Source organism: Diorhabda sublineata, chromosome 7 (assembly GCF_026230105.1).
Source record: "Diorhabda sublineata isolate icDioSubl1.1 chromosome 7, icDioSubl1.1, whole genome shotgun sequence".
Taxonomy (NCBI): domain Eukaryota; kingdom Metazoa; phylum Arthropoda; class Insecta; order Coleoptera; family Chrysomelidae; genus Diorhabda; species Diorhabda sublineata.
This window is the reverse complement of record NC_079480.1, coordinates 6,427,321-6,449,116: the sequence shown is the minus strand read 5'-3', so window position 1 is coordinate 6,449,116 and position 21,796 is coordinate 6,427,321. Positions and strand designations below refer to the sequence as shown.

The following is a 21,796-nucleotide window of genomic DNA, read 5'->3' as shown; positions in this document are numbered from 1 at the left end:
ATAAAGATTATCAATTATTTAACGATTTATTTTTTTATAAAATTGTAAAATACTCAAATGTTCACACAAATGGAAATCTACACATAGCTAACTTTGTGTAGACGTGTATTGGAACGCACTCTATATTGCTGTTTCGTTTGATTTACTTGTGTGGTAGATGTCATAATTCTATTAATGTCAAAACTAGATCAGTAAGAGAATTTGTTTAAACAAAAAATTATGTCTTCAAATAAGTCTTTAGAGAGTGGATACGAACACGTTAAAAATGCAGAAAAAAGGTGAAATTACTTTTCATAATAAAAGTATTCAATATAAACATATCAATACTTTTTAGTTTAAAAACATCACTGTTAAAGTGGCGACCGGATTATGAAAATGCTGCAGAAGAGTATAATAAAGCGGGTACGTTTTTGATCTATTATCTTTTTTTATATGAAATATATACTGATACAAACTATTATTTATTTCAGCTACTTGCTTTAGAATTGCAAAATCATATGAACAATGCAGAGATTGTTTACTTAAAGCTGTGGATTGTTATAAACAAAATAAAGCGTATCCTTTAAACAATATATTTGCAAACTAGAAATTATTTTAATGGTATCAGTTTAAATGATGCATTTAAGAAATAGTTTTTCTGTGGCTTATTCCTTTTTAGAAAAAAAAATTCTGTATTAAAATCAAGTCACTTTAATTAATTGTTAAATAATAAATAAATTTGTCGCTTTAATTGAATCATATCAAGATAATGAATATTCAATTACATTATGAGCAATTTCTATCAGAGCTCAAATTATGCATATTTATTGAACAATTGACAAACAAAGCCACAGACACTAAAAAGTGGAATGATAATATACTACATTAGAATTACCAATAAGATTATTTTTAGTTGTAGTATTTTTATAAAGCATAGTTTACACAAGGCTTGCTTGGTATTTGTGTAAACAGTTTTTCAACCCAAGCCAATGCTGGGGAGAATAGGGCGCCCTTCTATTTTTCAAGCCAGTGACCTCCGTCTGCATACCCCTGAACCACTGTGCCAGCTTTATGGATGTGTAGATGCTATGCTAGTCACTTGCAAATGTCCATATGGTGTGTGTGTCTTTGTTTTTTTTTAGAATTTCTGTGACAAAATTCTAAGAAAATTCATCAAAGAGGATTCTTCAAAATTAGTACAACTTTATATAGAGCACGAATGCTTGTGGAATAAGCATTGTGATGCATACTAAAGTAATGAAAGGTGTGCTTAATTACTATAACAACTTTGTGTAGGAATGAATATAGAAGAACAAAATCAACTCTTCTCTTAATAGTGCAGAAATGTATTTTAAACATTTCTTTTTCAACATACTTTGCTGCAAATTCATTATTTTCTAACTTCAGACACACCCAAAGAAAAATCTGTGAATGAATAGCCTAGTTAAAGAACAGGGACCAGGCCAAAGCTGCTTGTCTGCAAGACTGGTGCTAACAATACTGGCTTCATATAAACTCTACTTTGAAGAAGACAGTTATCATTTTACACAGATTTGTGTATGCTGCTATTTAAATTAAGATTGATATACAGAATATATTATTAACATACTAGTTCAATATACAACCAATAGGCAATTGCCTTATCAATTCAATTTTCCTTGATATAATTGAAACAACACTTATATTAACTCAATTTTAAATAATCCTCTGAGAGAATTAGTTATGTGTTAGTGAATATGAAATAAATTTATTGTCAATACTTTAATTATATGCTCCTTAATTTCATGACCAGATTGTTTTATGCTTCCAAAGCACTAGATCAATGTGTTTTAGTCAGCAAAGAATTGGGTGATATTAGGGCAATTCCAATTTTTGCTGAAAGAGCAGCTAATATGTTTCAAACTCATGGTAGTCCAGAATCTGCTACCTCATCCTTGAGCAAGGCTGCTAAAATAATAGAACAAACACTACCGGCTGATGCTCTTAGATTATATCAACATGCTATAGAAATTGCCACAGTAAACAATATTCTCTTATGTTATCATTCAATATATTTATGTATATTTCATTTTCAGATTCAAGATAATGTAGGTGATGCAGCAGAATTTGCAAACAAGATCGCAAGATTACATGTTAAATTACAGCAGTATGTTTTTTATTTTTTATACATTTATCTGTAGCTCAATTTTTATAATTTTATAGATATGATCTAGCAGCTGATGCTATAAGAAGAGAGCTAGGATTACGTCAACAATCAGAGTTATTTGATGCAACTGGCAGGTTGACTCTATCTTTAGTTTTAGTACAATTAACTCGTGGAGATGTTGTTGCTGCAGAAAAAGCGTTCAAGGAATGGGGTACGGTTATCTTTCTACCATAATTTATATTGTCACTTAACTATACTTTTTTTTTCATTTTCATTTTTGTATATCTTCGCCGCCGGTATATTGTATCAGTTATACAGGGTTAATCTTTTATTCGGAATAAATTGAATACTAGTTTATGTAATAATAATGTTCACATTCACGCAAATGGCGACTCATGACTAGACTTTTAAAATACTTTTTTTAAGCTTAATTTCTTTTGTTATATATTGCTTCAATTAACTTCCTACATTATCATAGAACATTGAGTAAATATGTTACAAGGTACAAGTTTTGTGCTTATTCTACATTGGGTTAGTTTTAAAGTAGGTTGTGGAGCCAGGTTCTAGCCCTTCTAGTCTTCTTGTGGACCATTGTTGTATAACACTTGATTTTTAATTGATTATTTTCATAACCAGCATTTTAATTTGCCGCTAATGTTTCAGATTCACAATTGTAAATGTGAGTTACAGGATAGTCATTGTCAATTTATAACATAGTTTTATTTATTGAAAATGTATGTTCTATGTTTCTGAACAATACGGTATTACTGCAACAAGCTTGACATTACAATACATGCTTAGGTACTTTGTTTTCATGCATGTAATTAAAAACTTTGAGAATATGCATTCAAAACCTTACTTGACAATGTTGTCAATTATTGAGCACACAAATTGAATTTTCTCTATAGGTAATAACTGTCAGAACCCAGAACTGTCCGTTTTGGAAAATTTGTTACAAGCATATGATGAAGAAGATCCTGCTGCTGCCCGTAGGATATTGAATTGTCCCTTAATCAAGCACATGGATGTTGAATATGCTATTTTAGCCAGAGATATGCCATTACCAGAAGGCTTACGTCTCCAATCAGCAGCCGATAGAGAACAATCCACTGCAACTGGTGATTCCACAAAAGTACGAAATGATGTAAGTATTTATAAATATTCCTCAGCGAACTTAATTTGTTAGTTCTCTGGAACTTTTAATGCATGACTCGCAGGTTTGTTTTACCAGCTTAATTTTGTTGATAGTCAAATATTTCTACCCAAAATTGTTTTTTTAACATACATAATACGTTATCAATACTTTTTGCTAGTGTGCAAAATATATAAATTTGATAAAATTCGAGTTCATTTCAAATACATATAAGTACGCAACTTTAAAATGATCCCCGATGTTTGCCCACATCATAACCTTACCTCCAAGATTGTGCTGGAACTATTGCGTTGAATACAAAAAAATTCTCATAAATACAAATGGTCAGTTTCTAGAGTATTACGGCATTAAGAGATAGACTAAATCAAAGAAGAGCATGTCAGGGCCATGGATATGTAACTGATGCAAATCAAGACCAATGTTTGATACTTCAAAATGAAGGTTTATTGCATTTACTTTGCTTTGCTTAGTTTTTCTGTGACGCTATCAACAAAGCATGTATAAGAAGACTACTTAAGGTCCTTTTACACAATCACATCAGTTTTCAGTTCACTATGAGTCGAACTGTCTGATGTTTCAGTGCTTTTGTCCGTCTTGAGTTGCGCCTCATGTACTGGTGTGAATGTGGATCACATCCAGATAATTATTAGTATTGCACATACCACCTATATTATATAATAAGTTCGAAACATTATGGATTAAGACTGGCTCATTGCAGCTTTAACTTTGATGCTGAGGAACCGAAAAAAAAGACAGTGGACTAAAGCTTGGTACCTCAATAGAAATTCGTTATCTTATTTAAAGATAATATAGGAACTCCGATTAAAACCAAGTGATTGGATACACTATTTACTGATAACTGAGGATGCATATCTCATATTATATCTTGTGAAATCTTAGGTTTGTTCTTGGTAGCTGCACTGGCAGAACTAGTTCAGGAAGTGTACACTAAAGCGTTCTTTGTAGCAGAACCAGCGCTAGTGTCGCTGTCTTAGTAGCAGTGCAAAAGAACTAGTTCACCCAATTCACTGTACTGCCTGCACTGTTTTATTGTTAATGCTAGAAGGCCTGAATCACATCAAATAACCTCAAATTCAACAATCAACAAATATTCCATTGCTGTCTCCACTATATAATTCTTTGTATCTGATCGAACTAATTCTATACACACATGAACTGGCCTGCACTGGTGCAGTTCAGTATAGTTCCAGTGCAGCTACCAAGAACAAACCTCTATTATACAAAAGCAGAATATCATCATTATTATAGGAGAAAGGCTATAACACCTCATGAGACGTTAAGTATGACCCTAAGAACTTTAGTAAATGGAAGTACTTATCAAAATCTCAGATTTCATACTGTAATATCAACACCAAGTTTAAGTAAAATTATATCTGAAACTTGTAAAGCCGATATTAAGGTTCTCAAAGACTATATTAGTAAGTAATAGGCCTAATTTAGTTTTATAATTTATTTAAATTATTGTGAGAAATGTTGCGAAGCAGAATTGAAACTCTAGGTAGACATATATAGTCATTGATACATCCTTATTTGAAATCTGAGGTTTGTAATGATTGCCCAATTTAAATATGGTTTACAAGCAGGCATTCTTAGAACTGAAATGAAACAAATAGGTCTGTCCATACGGTCAGTTATACGTTTCGAGTTTGGTTTCAGTTTTTATCTTTTTATATCTATGAAAAACTGACAGTTCGCCTAAGACTGAACGATAACTGATATGACCGTGTAAAAAGACATTTAGAGAGTTAAGAGTATTCGCGAATGGAGTTACCCCAGCACATTAAGAGCATAGCTTTTACCAGGAAAACCCGTGATCGAATGTTCTCATCTGAGTAGTTGCAGATTTTCTCTAATTGGCAATGGTTGATGGGTCCCAGGTTACAGAAGAGAGAATGAAGGGCATTAATATAAAGATCAACAAAGATACGGTGATCATCGAAAGATGTCGTCTTGATACTTACCGAGTATGATATTGACATATTAGAACCACGATTCATACCTTTTGCTACCTTTGTAGAAAAAACGACAATGCTCACATGCATATCACAAGAATTGTTCAACGTTACCTTAAAGAGATCAAAATCCAAGCAATGGTATGAGCCAGTCAACAGTACATACCTCAATTCAATATAATTGGTAGCCTCTCAATTTCTATGAGATTTGAAGCATACTCAAATGTTTTTTTGTTGATGCCACATTTTTTATCAAATTGTATTGCAAATTCGTTTTTGTACATTAAAGTTTTATTGAAATTTAAAATAAATTTATTTTATATTTTGACTCCACCTCTCGAATTTATTTTTAATCAATAAATTTTGCTAAAGAAATTTTTAGACAAATCACTTTCAATTTTCTGATTGAATTCTTTTTTATTAATAGATCACGGTAGAAAATTCAGATGTATTTGTGGACAATGCACAATCCTCAGAAAGTACTCAAGAGAAAGAAGAAAATGAAGATGACGAATTTGCTGGAGGATTGTGTTAAGGATTTCAAGACTTGGATAAGAGTTACATTAGATTTTGAATTTTCTTGTTGTTTAATTCAATAATTTTCATACATTCCATTGAATATAATCATGCTCATTAATGTATATATATATATATATATATATATATATATATATATATATATATATATATATATATATATATATATATATATATATATATATATATATTGACATTAAATTTCAAATTAATAAGCTCCTCAAATCTGCTGATAAGTTATTAGACATAATATATGTCTAGGTGTCATTATTAATAAGCGAGTCAAATTGGGAATTTATACATTCAGCCAACCAACAATCTCTTATCAATGCCCAGTACTTAATTAAGACTCAAATATTAATATATAATATGCAATAAATGTGTATATGCTTATTAAAATATTTTATTTTGTTGCTAGTGATTAATATTAACATAAAAATTTGGTAATTATTTAGATTAGGGGTGTTGTTTAAACTTTAGACCAATTTTTAACACATCTTAAGTTTCTCTATAATGTAATAAAATTTTAACGAGATTGGAGGGGTGTAACCTAATCTAGATAATTACTAAAAATTTTTATTAATGTTACCATAAATACTGTTATCGCTCACAGTTTTTTCACGATCAACGAATCTTATAAACGTCCTTTTTGATCCCTTATTAGATTGAAATATATCTTTATTTGTTTCATTCAATGGTTGAACTATATTGAGCCGAACACCAATCTAGGATTGCATTGACAAGCTGCATATTATTTATGCATTCCTATTTATGAAATTAATGTAAACTGTAAGTCATTATATTCTAATTAAACTATTGATTAAATGTATGTTAAATCGCCAGAGTCGAAAGTTTTACACCATTTGTTATGTTGCATTTAACATTATTGACAGTACTTATAGAGATGAATATATTAATATTAGAAACTCCAGTTACGGGTTTGTTAGTTATATTATTATGTATTAGGGATATTGAATATTAAGGGGTACATAAGTCAGTGTTTTTATCCACTTAAGATGTAACCTGTAACCCTGTAAATGAAATTATTTGGTTATTTTTATATTTTTCACTTGATATTTTTTTAGGACGCTACTGGTAATTGAAAAGTCTAGTAAATTATTAACGGCCGGTTTCATAATACATTTAGAAAGCTTTAAATTTGAAGTTCTCATTAAATTAAGACGCGCGTTTCATAATTGCCATTTAGCATAAATGTTATTTCAATTGGAAGTTTAAGTTAAGTCAGAAATGTTTCTTTATCATCAAACGTCGAATGCAAACTTATGTATATGTTTGAAATCTAAGCTGGCCGAGACATATTTTAAATAAGTTTTAAAAAATAAAAGTTTTACGGCACAACATCCAGATATAGTGCTACATTAATTTCGAGCTCAAGCTCATCTGAAGAGGAAAATTTTATTCGAAGACGAAACATATATCAAAAGATTTCGAATAACTAAGCCCACATTTACGGCAATATTGAATCAAATTCGGGATGAGTCCTCATTTTTTAAGATATATTTTTCATATTTTTAGTTCACTATAATTTGGAAGCGAAATTTTTCTATTTGAATAACAGTTGTTAAACACATTGTCTAAAAATATTAAAATTGAAAATAATAATTGGACATCAATCAAACGTTTAATACTTACGATTAAAAATAATTGTTGATTAGAATAATTGAACTGAGGAATTAAATTGGCAAAACTGCACGCCACCAAAGATAGATCCAAAATAAATGTTTGTGAAAAAACAAATACTCTTCTACGTTTCATTTTGTTTCTATTTTAAACAACATATATTGGGAAAGTACAGAATATTGTCCGTAGTACCTATAAAAAACTTAAACTACGGCCAGACTTGCCAACTTTCTTTCAATTCCATAAAGGAGTCTTTAATCTGAAGGAATCTTTAATTAAAGTGTCAATTAGGGTGGGATTATGAAACCGGCCGTAACAAAGTGAAAAATAATATAAGATTTGATTTTATCTACTTTAATATCTTTGCCAATCAATACCATTATTTAAATATTGAAATGATCGTGTGGAACCATTTCTGTATGTCTAAATGACTTTCATCTGCTTCGTCATGTCCTTTTCATTGTCAGGAATGGTGTCCTCAATAGCACATTTTTTCTGTTTTATAACAGCCAGAAATCAATTGTGCTAAATTTAGAAACGTGGATGTAAAATTGAGGAAGTTTTTTAGTGGCTAAAAACTCTCCAATCAAAAGCGACTTAAGGCACGTTGAGTTGTCCTGATAATGTTTCTTTTTTTGGCAAAAGTTTCAGTCTCTCCTTGTAAAATTTGGGGTTGTTCCGTTTAGTATAAATTCTGATGGAACTATACCATCAATTGATGTCCGTTTTTGGGCTTCTTTAGAATGAGAATTTGTCTCAGGGTTAAAGGCCTAAATTTCATCATCAACAACAGTTTTGCCAATAAAACTCTGCATTAAATCGATCTCCAATTCCATGCAAATTGAAAAACGTCTTTCTTTTTGTTCTTCGCCCAAATTTGGCACTTAATCAGTATCAGATATTCATATTACAAGTTATTAGTAAATTGTTCAGATCAAATCACCTAATAAAAGGTTAATCAAATATGCTGCATTCTAAACCGCCTTTAGTTAAGCTACAATGCATTCTTTAAATTTTATTTGATAATCAAACCTTTGTTATTTGGTAATTTCACATCATACATTGTTCTAACTTATTCTAGTCGAATACCTTATTGTGTAAAGTTATTTAATATTGTTATGATATGAATGCTTAATAATTTTAAAACGTCATTCAGAAAATAAATTATTTATTATCAAAAGATTTGTTTCATTTCGCCAATTCGATTTTTATATATTTTTTTACTTATTCTATATCAGCACAACACCGCATTCTTGAAAAAAATTAAGAACATTATATCCTCATGCTTACCCCAAATAATCAAATACCAGATAGTTCTCATAACAATATTTAACCAAAACCTTTTAATTTATTAAATCACAGTCGTGTGACTGACACACAGATGGCGCTGTCTATGAAGTACCAACTTCCACAAGACTATGTGTGAAATTTCATGACATTTCGATTAGTTAGAAAAAAGTGACAGCCATGGAAGTGAAGCTACTTTTGTTATTTTAAAAACAATTTCGTGTGTTAATTTATCATTGCTTCTCGATGAAAAAAAATATTGAACAACTTCAGCAATGGCTTCAAAATTGTTACGCCGACTATGCTCCATCGAAAAGAACCATTTGTTATTGATGAATTTGAACGTGGTCGTACAGATATCGATGATGGTGAACGTTCTGGTCGTTCAATTGATGTGATTGCTTTAGAAGAAATAAAAAAAAGTACACAAATTGGCTAAATCTGATCGTAAATTGACATTGTGTGAGATAGCTGTTGTCGTGAAGATATCAGAAGGCAGTGAGTTTACAATTATGCATGGACATTTAACCATGAGAACACTTTTTTCAAAGTGGGTGTCGCGTTTACTCACAGTCGATCAAAAACAACAACGTGTTAATAATTCAGAGCAGTGTTTGGTTATGCTTACACGTAATAAATCAGATTTTTCGCGACGATATGTGACAATGGAGGAAATATGGATCCATCACTTCACTCCGGTATCAAAACGATCATGATCAGAGTAGACTGCAGCCAGTTAACCACGTCCGAAACATCCAAAGACACAACTGTCAGCGTTGGGAAGGTTATGGTTTCAGTATTGTAGGATGCCCATGAAATATTGTTCATCGACTCACTCAAAAAGGAAGAGTCAATCAATAGCCAATACAACATGAGTTATTGGATCGTTTGAATGCAAAAATCCAGGAGAAACGGCCTCGTGTGTCGAAGAAAAAACCACTGTTTCACCAAGACACCGAGTCACAAATCGATAGCAACGATGGTTAAATTGAACGTATTGCTTCCTCATCCATCGTATAGTCCAGATCTAGCCCCCACTGATTGCTGGTTATTTTCTGATATGAAAATAATGCAGAAGAAGCAATTGTTGAAACTGAGGCAAAAGACAAATCCTTCTACGATGACTGCATCGAGAAGTTACAGAAGCGTTATAATGATTGTATTGCTCTTGAAGGAGATTATATTGATGAATAAAATCGATTTTTTGAAAAAAAAAATGTTTTTCTTAGTCACACGACTTATGTATGAGTGATGTGTTATGTACTCGAAAGCCGGTCGGTAAAGAAAATTTAATCAAAGTCGAAAGCTAGATAAAAATCGAAGAATTTCTTAGAATAAATTTTTCTAGTGTCTACAAAGTTCATACGACACCCAAATTTGTTGAGTTCATTCAAAGGAGTATTCAAACAGATATTCAATTAAATAGTTTTAATTGTTAATGCAACATGGAAGATACGGACATTGAATTATATAAATAATCACTAAATTTCAAACATCTAATAATGTAATCATATGTAATGTACACTATTCACCAATTACAATTCCATATTTAATTACTAATGTACATGGTATATTTATATCCAAGGCTGTCATATATCTATGTTGATTAAAAAACCTCACAAGCCATCAATCATGTTTATGTACAGTTTCAAACTGGTGTTTTAATACAGAAAATGATTTAACGCGTGCTGTGTAGTGTCCGGTAGGTACACAGACACCCTGGCATTTCATATAAAAAATGAACAGTGAATTTTATTTTTCTAGTGGTTGATTACACAATAATTGATATACCTGACAAAATACTATTGAACATGTCCAATAATATGTTGTGGTGTTCCAGCTTGAACTCCCTCAAAGATGAGCAACGTTCTGGTCGAACTACCGAAGTTGATGATGACCAAATCAAAGTAATAATTGAAGAGAGGTTGCGAAGAGGCTACTTGTATCTCACACAACAGTTGAAAAATATTTAAAATGTCTTGGACTAGTTAAGAAGCTTGATATTTGGGTACCTCATGAATTCAAAGAAATTCATTTATGCTATTATTGAGAATTGAAAATTAAAAAGAAAAATAACTTAAGCAAGACCTAGCTACGTAGCCATCATTTAGAATTGATAAGTCGGTCAATTATTGGTTTGTACAATTTTTCACTAATATATGGAAAATTTTCTCATTTTTATGTACCTTAAAAATATACATTTCACGCCCAAATATTTCTATAATTAATAATAGTACTGTAAATAATGATGTGAATAGTTTGGCTAGATCTATCTCCAGTGCTCTATTGGAAGCTTGGGTCCAACAATTGGATAAACAGATACCATCCAAATACATGTTTCAAAGCAAGAACCAGAAGAAACGTGCAAAATGTTGAGGTACTTTACAAGAAAAAAATTAGAAAAATAATCACTTGAGAGTATAGATTTTGCAATTAAAAAAGTTCTATATCTTCGCTTCAATTTTTAAAATATAGTTAAAGATCACAAAATTGAACACTTTGACGACCAAGTCATTTCTGTTAATATTTTCCTGTTGACCAAACATTGCTTTTCCATTCAAAAGCTGCAATCAGATATTACTTAGTAGTACATTTTAGTGCGTTATCGAAATTCAGTTTTTTTGTAAAAATTTTTCATGGAATATTGTATCGGTAGATAATTTATCAGATGATCCCGATTTTATCGTCAATGAAGATCCTTTATCTTCGTCCTCAGAACATAGAGGTTCAAATACAGCCATAAAAGACAGGAAAAAACGACGTTTTCTAAACCGTCAACCTCTGCTATTATTACCACTACTTCTGGAGATGAAGAAATGGAACCTTTCAATATTCAGTGGCGATACATTGCCATCACATGAAATTTGATTTCGAAACAATCCCTGAATCTTGAAAAAAGGTTAGTTCCATAGAAATGGAAAGTGCTGTAGGGAATGTTATCAGAAATACAAGAACAACGAAATATCGAAAAACCAGGTTAAAAAAGTGGTAACATTTTGTAGGGACTGTAATGAAGAACCACAGTTCTGTTTGACTTGCTTTGACAAGTTTAATAAAAATTGATAAACTTGATGTAATGTAAAGTTTTTTTCATTGAATAAATTTTAGACTAAACAATAACAAATTAGCTTCCATGAATTGTTTTTTGGAATAGAATAAAGGTAAGCTCAACCTAAGGTGATAATTATATTCATAAGAACAATAGCAGTAGTTGTAATGTAATTTTATTTTACAACGACGTCTGTATTCCTGGAACAAAATTGAGGGTTTCACTAGAGGACCTATGTTTCCATTGTGGTTCCCTTGGTAAGTTTCTCAGCGGGCCTATGTGTTAAGGTTCACTGAATATTTACTGCAAACAATGGTTTATACTTGAAAACTATAAGAAATTAGTACAGATGGTGAAGACAGTCGTAGATACACTATAGGATCCAAAAAACTAGAAATAACAATATAGTCTACATTACAAGTTGAAAACCGTGAAAAATATAATGAAGAATATGAAAAAATGTACGATATTTCATTTCATCTAAAATGATTTATAAAAAAAACGTATTAAGACAGTTTTTTAGTTCCTAAAATAAATTAACAAATAAGAACTTTTAAGAGAAAATACTTGAAGAAGAAATCTCCAATAAAAGAATTTTTCTTCTGAAACTCTATCTCAATTATTTATATTGTTTCTTATGTTCTGGCGCATGTGCATTCATCCTTTTTGTTATATTTACCACGAAATAACCTCTAACCTAGGTGGTTTTCTACGTAATTGTATTTAAAAAACGTGGTGGTTGACTTTATACTTACAAATATTAAGAATAAACTTTCGGCCATTTTATTCTCCTAGTTAGTTTTGAATTCAAATTATAACTTTATTGTTCATAAATCGTTCGTGGAGGAATGTATGTTCAGAACATATTCTGAACAAAGCATGCGCATTTGACACATCCATAACATATTCAGAATACATTCGGAATGTGTCCAAGCTATTGTTACTAAAAAAAAATTTTTTTTTCTTTATTGGTTACAATATTAGAATAAGTTTTTATGATCTTCAATGTAGTCATGGATCCTGTAAAATGCTGTCAACAATCAACAATAGCATTTAAGTTAATATTTATTTAATACTATTTTACGGAACATAATAACATCAGATACCGCATTCCTAAATTGGAGTTAAATTAAATAATTCAAATAGTTTTAAAAATTGAAACTCTTTCTCACACAATTTTCAACTTGTGAATTAGACTAATACCCTTTCCGTTAAGATTATCATGATATGATACAAAATTATTTATATTTTTCACTTTGTTCAATTACTAAAATATTAAATAAGTTGGAAATAATTGTTTAAAAACAACAAATTCTTTAAGCCTAAAACATTCAAGAATCGATATCCGAGAATATTCCTAGAATTTAACAATCAATTTTGTTGTATGTCCTTTTTGTTGTTATAGGCTTCCAAAGGTCATACTTTTCTCAACCATGTTTCAAAGTAGTTCAATACTTTAATATTTTTATTAATACTGAACACTCGGTTCACTGTCAGTACACCACCATTCACAATTAAACTGTTTCATAATGTTTTGAAAGTTATCGTCTTTAGAGACTGAAGGTAAATTAAAACTTTATATGTTCTAGATAGATATTAAATTTTCCTTGCCAACTACCCTTCTCCCGTGGAACAAAATTTCATATCTTTATCAGAATTTTTATAGGTATGTGAATATTTTTGATAGAAATAATACAACTGGAGCAAAGGTAGATGATTTCATCTAAGAATTAAAGTCTAAATTTTTAACAATAAAATTCGTGAGTGGAATGAAATTTTAGAGAAATTAGTACTTGAAAATATGTTAGAATTTGATATAATTAGAGAAAACACTGCTACATGTAAGTATATCCTGATTGATTCTTTTAGTTTAGTTCACTCTATGTTTGGTTATCAAACGCGATTCAGACAGTATAATAACAAGCGTTGTTGTACTGACAGTAAACAATATGAATGTCAACAACCGTTCCAGAAGTTCCAACTTAATTCTGATTAAAACATTAATTACACAACCCAACAAAAAAAATTCGTTCTATGTCTTCAAGTTTATATTATGATTTTTCGGTTAATTATATACAAAAAGTTTGCTTTTGTGAAAGTTATAGAAATAATACTCATTTTCAATATTTTTTTTAATTTCAATTAGTTATAATATATTTAAAAATATTGCGAGATCAGAGTAGGGTGCCTCCAGATGGCTCTCGAGTGTTAAACAACGATCAGATGTTTTATGCATGTCTAGAAAATGTGATCGCAAAGGTATAAATGAAATGTACATTTTGTTTTATACGTGGTCAATTTATTAAAGTTCAAGACATAAAATATGAATTAAAGACATCTCACGTTCTCTGTGAAGCCTACGAAGCATATTTTGACTGTCCTGTTTGGAATCAAGACATCATGGGCTCCACATATTGCTTGTAGTTATTGTTGAAGATGTTTAGAAGGTGAGCACTAAAAAAAGTAGCTCATCTCTTAGTTCTAACAGTAGTAATTCTGGAATTTTAACCTACATCAGAACCACCAAAACAACATTTTATAACTACAGAAGATTTTAACGACTTGAATTTGACAAAAAATAAAGTGGAGCTTTTAAAACGGCGGGATTTATTTGCTGATGTAAATATCACAGATCAGCGAACTAGGCATTAAACGTTCTCAACGTTTTTTATCAAACAAGATTGACTTTGTTTTTGTAACGACATAAAAGGTATGTTCGAAGAAATTGGCATACCTTGTATTCCTAACGAATGGCGTTTATTCATTGACAGCTGTACAAAAAGCTTTAAAGCTGTTTTATTGCACAACGGAAATAAATTCCCATCTCTTCCAATTGCTGATTCAATACATTTAAAAGAAAATTATGAAAGTGTTAAAATTTTGCTTAAATCAGTAAATTATGACAAGACTAGCAGCTGATTGGATTTTTTATAGGACTACAGTGTGGATGTATAAAGTATCCTTGTTACCTATGCTTATGGGATAACTTGGCGGATGCTAAGCACTATACTGGTCATGGCCAGTAAGAAAAGAATTTTGTGTCTGAAAACAAAACGTATAACTTCTGCATACTTGAAAAATTTTTTTTTCCAAGTTATCAGAAGCAAAGGTTGAAGCTATCGTTTTTGTTGGTCCACAAATTAGAATAACTTAAAAATTATATGGAACCATATTCAAAAGAACAAGGAGAACGTTTTCATCAAGGCATTATGAACTCTGAACAGCGTTATAAAAGCCAATAAATGAAAAAGTGAAAGTGTATACTTTTCAAGTGTTTTTCAGTTTTTTGCTATTTTGATAGTAAAGCTTGATAAAAATTACAAATATATTTATTTGAATGTTTTTATCTTCAATTAAACATTAAAACCACAAATTTTGAAAAATAATCGTTTAGTCAGTGTCTTAAATACAAAAGCAAACTATTGTATGTTATATAATTGTTTTTGCATAATTACGACCTAAACTATCGAAATTTTATATATTGGAGTCAAAGTCACATTTTGTGTTGACATGTGTTATAGATGAATCAATCAAAATGTTGAAAACTGTCTAAATATATTGTAATAAAATTTTTTAGAATATCTCGAGAAAATTCCTGGCATGGGAGTTAATTCATCATACTCTAGTGAAATTGTTATAAGCTATCCCCACCATAATTTTTATTTATTCAAACTTTCCCACAATTCATCATCTCCCCATTTATCTGTCCAATTATTTGTAATCTCATTTTCTTTCGTTTTTTTATCTTTTTTACTACTTCTGACACATTTTTCTTCTACAGGTGATATAGTAGCACTGTTAGAAGAATAATTTTTCAAATCTGACTGATAACTATCATGATCTTCATTCTGATAACCCGTCCATTCGCCATCCCAATTTTGATTGGGAGATTTGGGACTTGACGCCCTAAAACAAATAGAAAAAATAAATATACATTCTGCAATATTTGAGTTGAATCTTCCTACATTTCAACCAGGTTTGTTAAACCATCTACCACTTTTTTTCAGTGAAATACATACAATTCAGTATATAGAAAAATCGTTTCTCAAATTATGGTGCATTCCACAGAGGGGAAGCATTTATATAAATGGAACAGCACCATAGATTGAAAATAAAATCACACAACTTCTTTAAATTTGAATCTGTGTTAGAGATGTCCACTAGAGTTTATTTTGAGCTTGAATCTTATTTATGTATTTAGATCTCAAGACAGCAAGTATAGAAAATCCAATTTTGTAAAGATGCTGTCAAAAGCTCAGCCTATAAGTTTTCTTACTAAAAAGAGTTAATGTTTGTAGTCAAATTAAATTTACATGTTTTCCTTGCAGCTAAAGGAACAGTATATCAAATTTTTTCAAAAATATTGAATGCTGGTAGCCCTCTTCACACTTTTATGATTCTGATGAAATTAGATACAATATCTACTGTCGAAATCATATTTAAACCAAAACGATTTGTAACTTCACTTCCCGATATATAAAGCGAAAAAAATAGCGAAACAATTTATCTATTGCAAACTAATTTAATAAATTTTCACTCAATTTAGAACCCTGACAGAATCTTATGTAACAAATCAAATGAGGAATCATTACAGGAGTAAAGCTAAAATTCAAATATAATTAATAATATTTTTTGACTACTTGAAGACGTCTATGTACAAGCCTCGTCATCCTAAAGTTGTTATTTGGAAAATTTTTTGATATTAGATCTACTTGTAAGGTTGGCAATTAAGTACTTTTGCTTTTTACTGATAGAGAGCCTTGCTTGAGGATTGTCATAAAACTGTTCGAGAGGTTTCGAAGAAGCTACATGTATCAGATAGAACAAATGAAAAACACTTAAAATGTCTTGGGCTAGTTAAGAAACTTGATATTTGATTACCTCACGAATTGAAAGAAATTAATTTTTAGAATCAATATTTGCAATATGCACGTTAAACAAAATGTAACTGAACCTTTCTTGAAAAGAATCATCACTGGTGATGAAAAATGGTTCCTGTTCAGTAACATAGTTTGAAAACGATCATGGAGCAAATACAATGAACCAGCACAAACAATATCGAAAGCTAAAAAAACAACAAAAAAGCTCATGCTGTCACTTTGATGGGGTTACAAGTGTGGTGATTTTTGAGCTACTTCCAAGGAGCCAAACAATCAATTCTGATGTTTACTGTTAACAATTCATGAAACTGGATGAAGCAATCAAAGAAAAACGGCCAGAATTGTCAAATTGGTGCTTGGCCAGAAAGTGATACCACATTTCCCATACAGCCCTGATCTGGCACCATTTGATAATCATTTATTTTGAAGTTTGCAGAATTTTTTGAATGGTCAAACTTTCACAAATGACGATGACCTTCAAACGCGCCTGGTTAATTTTTTTTGCTGATAAGGACCAGAAATTTTAGGAACGCAGAGTCATCAAGCTGAAAGAAAGATGGCAAAATGTCATTAGCAAAATGGAAAATATATAATTGATTAAAAACTATTCTTTGTTTTTTTTTTATACTACAAAACCGAATTTACTTCGTCGCCAATCCAATAAATTACATATATAATATAATAAAAAGGTCGAGAAGCTTGGATAAGTAGTGCAAACTTTCTTACGGTCCTTAGAATAGACATAATCCCCTAGTATAATTTGAGAACGCCTGGATTAAGGTATAATGACTATGGTGTCTCAATATTTCATTCATCTATTCACAACTAGACCCTGTTATTTGCTTAGATTTAAAAATTGATATATTGTTAGCTCAATCAACAGATAACATATTTCAAAGAAAACTAATTTGCCCCTAGTGAATGTCGATCACTGGGCATGGATTTTTAGATCATTACCATACCAACCAGATATTTTCTGTAGCATATCAGTGACTTACTTAGAACCTTGTTGGCTAGCATAACTCCAATCTTCTTCTCTAACGTAACCATTTCCTTGACTGTACAAAGAAGATTTTTCACTAGGTGAATAATTATTACCAGCAACTTGACCATAACCACCACCACTGTTGTTTTCATTACCTAAATTGCTAACTTCTTTCCATCCTTTCCTACCTAATTCGCCCATCTATAATTAAAAGAATAAAAACATTAAAAAAACCCTTAGCTCGAGAGAAATTAATTACCCTCCTGAGTGAAAGGGGGTGTTAACTAAATTAAAGATGTATGCTAATAATTCATGTGTTGTAACAACAATATTTTGTGAAAATTTTGCTTTATTTTAATCAAAATAAGAAAAAATTTGATGAGAGTGAACCTGAATTATGGAGAAAATGTTTTTTTCTTTTATTGTGAATGAAACAGTGAGGTACCAATTTCAAATTTAACATGGTTTAATTTTCAAGTTATAAAATACATTACCTTATTTGCTAAACTAGAAACTTGGCAACCAACTTCATTTAATAGAGTTCCTTCTCTAACCTAATAATCGCAACAAAACAAAAATAATTAAACAAAAATAAAAACAGTTTACCAACATGATTAGCGATCATAATTTTTCAAAACTTTTATTCGATAATTTAGATTCAAATATTTTTAGCAAACAACCAAAAAATCAAAAACTAAGAATATAAAAAAATAGAATAAAAAGCAACAAAACAAACCTTTTCCCCTACATGAGAACTAACTTCAACTACCTTCTGACTTGCCAATCCTCCATATTTAACTGCATTTTCTGATGCTTTGCTTGCTAATTTTGTTGCTGAAGATGATAGAAAAGACCATCCCTGAAATAATGGTTGAGCTTACAGTGGAGATTTCATTAACCACACTAAAAGTTGTTGAGTATTCAGATAATTAAGTGAGTGAAGCAGTTAATGACAGGTAATTCCTAGATAATTATTTGCCATTTGAGGGTACAAAGTTATTTCACCGCAATTGGTAATATAGATAATCTTGAATTATATAACCAAGTGAATCAAGTTTCCATTATAATTAAAAAAACATTTGTATTGGAAGATTAATGAAAATGAATGATCAATATATTGTCATAATATCAAGGAGACATAATTTTTGGTTTGATAATACAATTTTCTGAGTCACTTTTATTTAATATAACAGCCTACTGAGTGTTACTTACACTGGCTAAAGAAGATATAGCTGTATCGACGAATTCTTGGGATTGGCTCCTTGGGGGAGGTTCCATTGTGTAACCAAATCCACTATATTTACCACCTTGACTTGGTGGAAGATCACTAGAATTTCGATTAGAAAAATTGGATAGTTAAATTTATGCATTAAACTACTGTAGAACTAAAAATAATTTAAAATTTTATAATACATATAAAAACTATACTTAATGATATAAGAGGTGTTACATCCTAAAAAATAATTTTTTGCCTTTTCTCTTTAGAGATTATGACAATAATATCGTTTGACAATGATAACTAGGGACGTAGGTAGAATATATGACGCCTTTGGCGAATAATTCCACCCCCACTAGAAGATTTACCCGCAAGAGTGGGATCCTGAAGATTTTTGTGATTTTAGATGCAAAGTGCTAAGTTGTGAGTGCTTTTCGCAAGTTTTATTCAAATTTCTCATAGAAACTTTTAGATAGCATAGCTACCGATTGAGCGCTCAATTTTTGGTCACGACAAACGATGATTTAAGCCTTAAAAATGTCTATTAACTTACGTTGGCATCAGAGCATTATTATATTCTTGGTTGTAACATAGCATTTTAAGAAGTTAAATTTACTTGTTCATTCATATTGGAACTGGATATGGAAAGTCATTTAGGCTTACAGACTTTACTGACAATGGAATGAAAACAGTGCTCTGAAGTATGACAATCTTAATTTCACTACTTGAAAAGCACTTGGTAAAAACATTGTATAGACAATACCAAACAGGTGCATTCTACTATTGCTCGGTTGCAAAAAGACAGCCAGACAGGAGCACTGCAAACTATAACAGCCAATTTGACCGAAAAGTCCCCATTAGTCATGAACTGGTTGGACCAGAATATTTCCAACACACAACAAAACAAACATATTAGAAATTAATTTGAGTTATTTAATCAATAGCGTTCATACATCATATTTTTACTCTTTACCTTTGTTATAAATTCACCAATTTTTTTGTACTTGCATTTTTGAAAACAGGCAATTTCGCGCCCCTATGTGTTCTGCGCCCTTGGCAGGGGTCCTTACTACCAATGCTTAGCTACATCCCTGATGATAACAAAAACAAATTATATTGTAAATAATTGTGAGTTTTTCTACTAATGTTTATTGCAACAAAATGTCTTAAGTTTAATTATGGCAAAATACTCACCATCTTAGAGAATTAGTTGAAGGTAGAATTGTGACCCATTATAATGTTTGTTTATCCTTTCTCAAAATTGCTTGTTAGCTGTACTGCAATGATCAAACTTATGGTAGTATAGTGACAGAAGAAGGTAGTGGAACTGGTTAACTATAGTGTACCATGGAATGTCAAGAAAGACACTTCAAAGCACAAGTTCAATAATATTGTTTTACTGCTATGTTGACCAATAATTTGGAAAGGAAGGTAGACCTGTTACTATGAGTACACTATATCACATGTAAGTATTCTTTCCATACTGTCCTTGATTAGTTCTTCCTTTGACTGTATACTGTAGTTGTCAATATTTAAGCTGGTGCAGAGAATGGCTGCACTGTAAGCATAATATGGTGGACATAGAAGGGTAAAAGTAATTATTTGAGGGGCTATTGCTAATCAATACTTGTGTTCATTCCAAGAACTATGAAAACTGACTGTTATATTTATTATATCCTACAAACCACTTCACTGCCTTACCTAAGTGAAATTTCATGCAAATGTTATCATATCAAAAAATCAAAGTTGATAAATTATTTCTTCAGGTGTAACACTTCTAATGTCAGTGAGTATATACACTTATACTAAAATTGAATTATATTGGTGCTACCTTGGTCTTGTAGCATTCTCCATCTGTTTTCGTGAAAAAAAGGCTTCTTTGTGGTCTTTAATATCTTGAGAATTCATATTTTGATAACTACTTTCATAATCATAAGATGAGGATGGATAAGAATTAACAGAACTGTAATTCGACTTAGAGCTAGATTGTTGAGAATAATTAATTCCAATTAAGCTACTTGTGTAATTTTGAGCTGGTGATTTCTTTTCATCCCACGGCTGGTGTTGAGCTAATGTAGAAATCTAAATATTAAAAATTATAACAATCAATTCATTTCATCAATTAGAAAATAAATTCCAGTAATTCTAAGTTAAATTCACTTTGATCTAAATGAATGCACTTACTTTGTCTCTATATAATGCTGCAGCTTTAGTATTGTACTTTTGTTGAAGAGTCATATCTTCATCCCAATCTGGCTGTGCTTCAAAGAATATCCTGGCATTTCTGTTGCCTCCAACTTTCATCTTTTCCAGTTCTATATCTTTCCATTTATCCATTGTGACCGAGCGCACAAAAGATAAATGTACTCCAAGTCCTCTATGTTTACCTGAACATTCTAAACAAATCCATATTCCGTATGTGACAGATACCCATTGGGGATTGAGGGTGCCACATTCAAAACATTTCTAATAGGGTAGAACTTATTTAGTGATTTTAGAAACCTTAAATAATAAAGTATCAAACTTACGTTATTCTCATTATTGGGCTTTAATTCTTGTAAAACACGACGTGTTCTTGGACTGGCCATTACAATTTTCTAAGAATTTAGTATTTACATACAAAATTTCATTGAGACGGAAAGCAATATGATAATGATTTTCATTGACTGACTAAAAATATGAAACTTTTAGTTTCCAATAAGAGAATAATTCCTCTACGTGTCAACGTTAATTAACCCTCCTTTTTAATCTTCTTCTTCTTCTTGATATTAGAAAGGCCTTATCTGCTAGAATAGTTAGGCTTATTTGAGTTGATTTCTTCTTTAGAATATAAAGATATATGTCAGTCATAAAATTCGCTAAAGTTGTTTAACCGGAATTACTATGTTTTACAAATAAAATTTACAAAAATGTCTATAGTATTATCAGTATTAATGCTTTTCGGAAACAG

General features: G+C 30.8%; 2 protein-coding genes across 2 annotated transcripts; one reads left to right on the top strand and one right to left on the bottom strand.

Annotated features, from left to right (window-relative positions):
• The first annotated feature begins 148 nt into the window (after positions 1-148).
• On the top strand, positions 149-8,613 carry LOC130447017 (gamma-soluble NSF attachment protein-like). The gene is made up of 8 exons (XM_056783609.1): positions 149-278; positions 335-402; positions 471-555; positions 1,772-1,997; positions 2,055-2,125; positions 2,182-2,336; positions 3,034-3,269; positions 5,679-8,613. The coding sequence occupies exons 1-8, from the start codon at positions 220-222 to the stop codon at positions 5,784-5,786; spliced, it is 1,008 nt and encodes a 335-aa protein (XP_056639587.1). The 5' UTR covers positions 149-219; the 3' UTR covers positions 5,787-8,613.
• A 1,516-nt stretch (positions 8,614-10,129) lies between these two features.
• On the bottom strand, positions 10,130-21,622 carry LOC130447016 (ADP-ribosylation factor GTPase-activating protein 1). Its single transcript, XM_056783608.1, has 9 exons — positions 21,375-21,622; positions 21,031-21,312; positions 20,678-20,928; positions 18,843-18,957; positions 18,367-18,489; positions 18,125-18,184; positions 17,644-17,831; positions 11,666-15,671; positions 10,130-11,598 (listed from the first exon to the last, which is right to left on the bottom strand). The coding sequence occupies exons 1-8, from the start codon at positions 21,432-21,434 to the stop codon at positions 15,425-15,427; spliced, it is 1,326 nt and encodes a 441-aa protein (XP_056639586.1). The 5' UTR covers positions 21,435-21,622; the 3' UTR covers positions 10,130-11,598; positions 11,666-15,424.
• Positions 21,623-21,796: the final 174 nt, after the last annotated feature.

What these genes read in the sequence shown, in the direction of transcription:
- LOC130447017 (XM_056783609.1), top strand. Translation starts at nt 220, where the DNA reads ATGTCTTCAAATAAGTCTTTAGAGAGTGGATACGAACACGTTAAAAAT. An exon ending in AGAAGAGTATAATAAAGCGG is followed by an intron (nt 403 to 470) that starts GTACGTTTTTGA and finishes TATTTATTTCAG; the next exon opens with CTACTTGCTTTAGAATTGCA. An exon ending in CCACAAAAGTACGAAATGAT is followed by an intron (nt 3,270 to 5,678) that starts GTAAGTATTTAT and finishes TTTTATTAATAG; the next exon opens with ATCACGGTAGAAAATTCAGA.
- LOC130447016 (XM_056783608.1), bottom strand. Translation starts at nt 21,434, where the DNA reads ATGGCCAGTCCAAGAACACGTCGTGTTTTACAAGAATTAAAGCCCAAT. An exon ending in CAGCATTATATAGAGACAAA is followed by an intron (nt 20,929 to 21,030) that starts GTAAGTGCATTC and finishes TTTAATATTTAG; the next exon opens with ATTTCTACATTAGCTCAACA. An exon ending in GTTCTCATGTAGGGGAAAAG is followed by an intron (nt 18,185 to 18,366) that starts GTTTGTTTTGTT and finishes TGCGATTATTAG; the next exon opens with GTTAGAGAAGGAACTCTATT.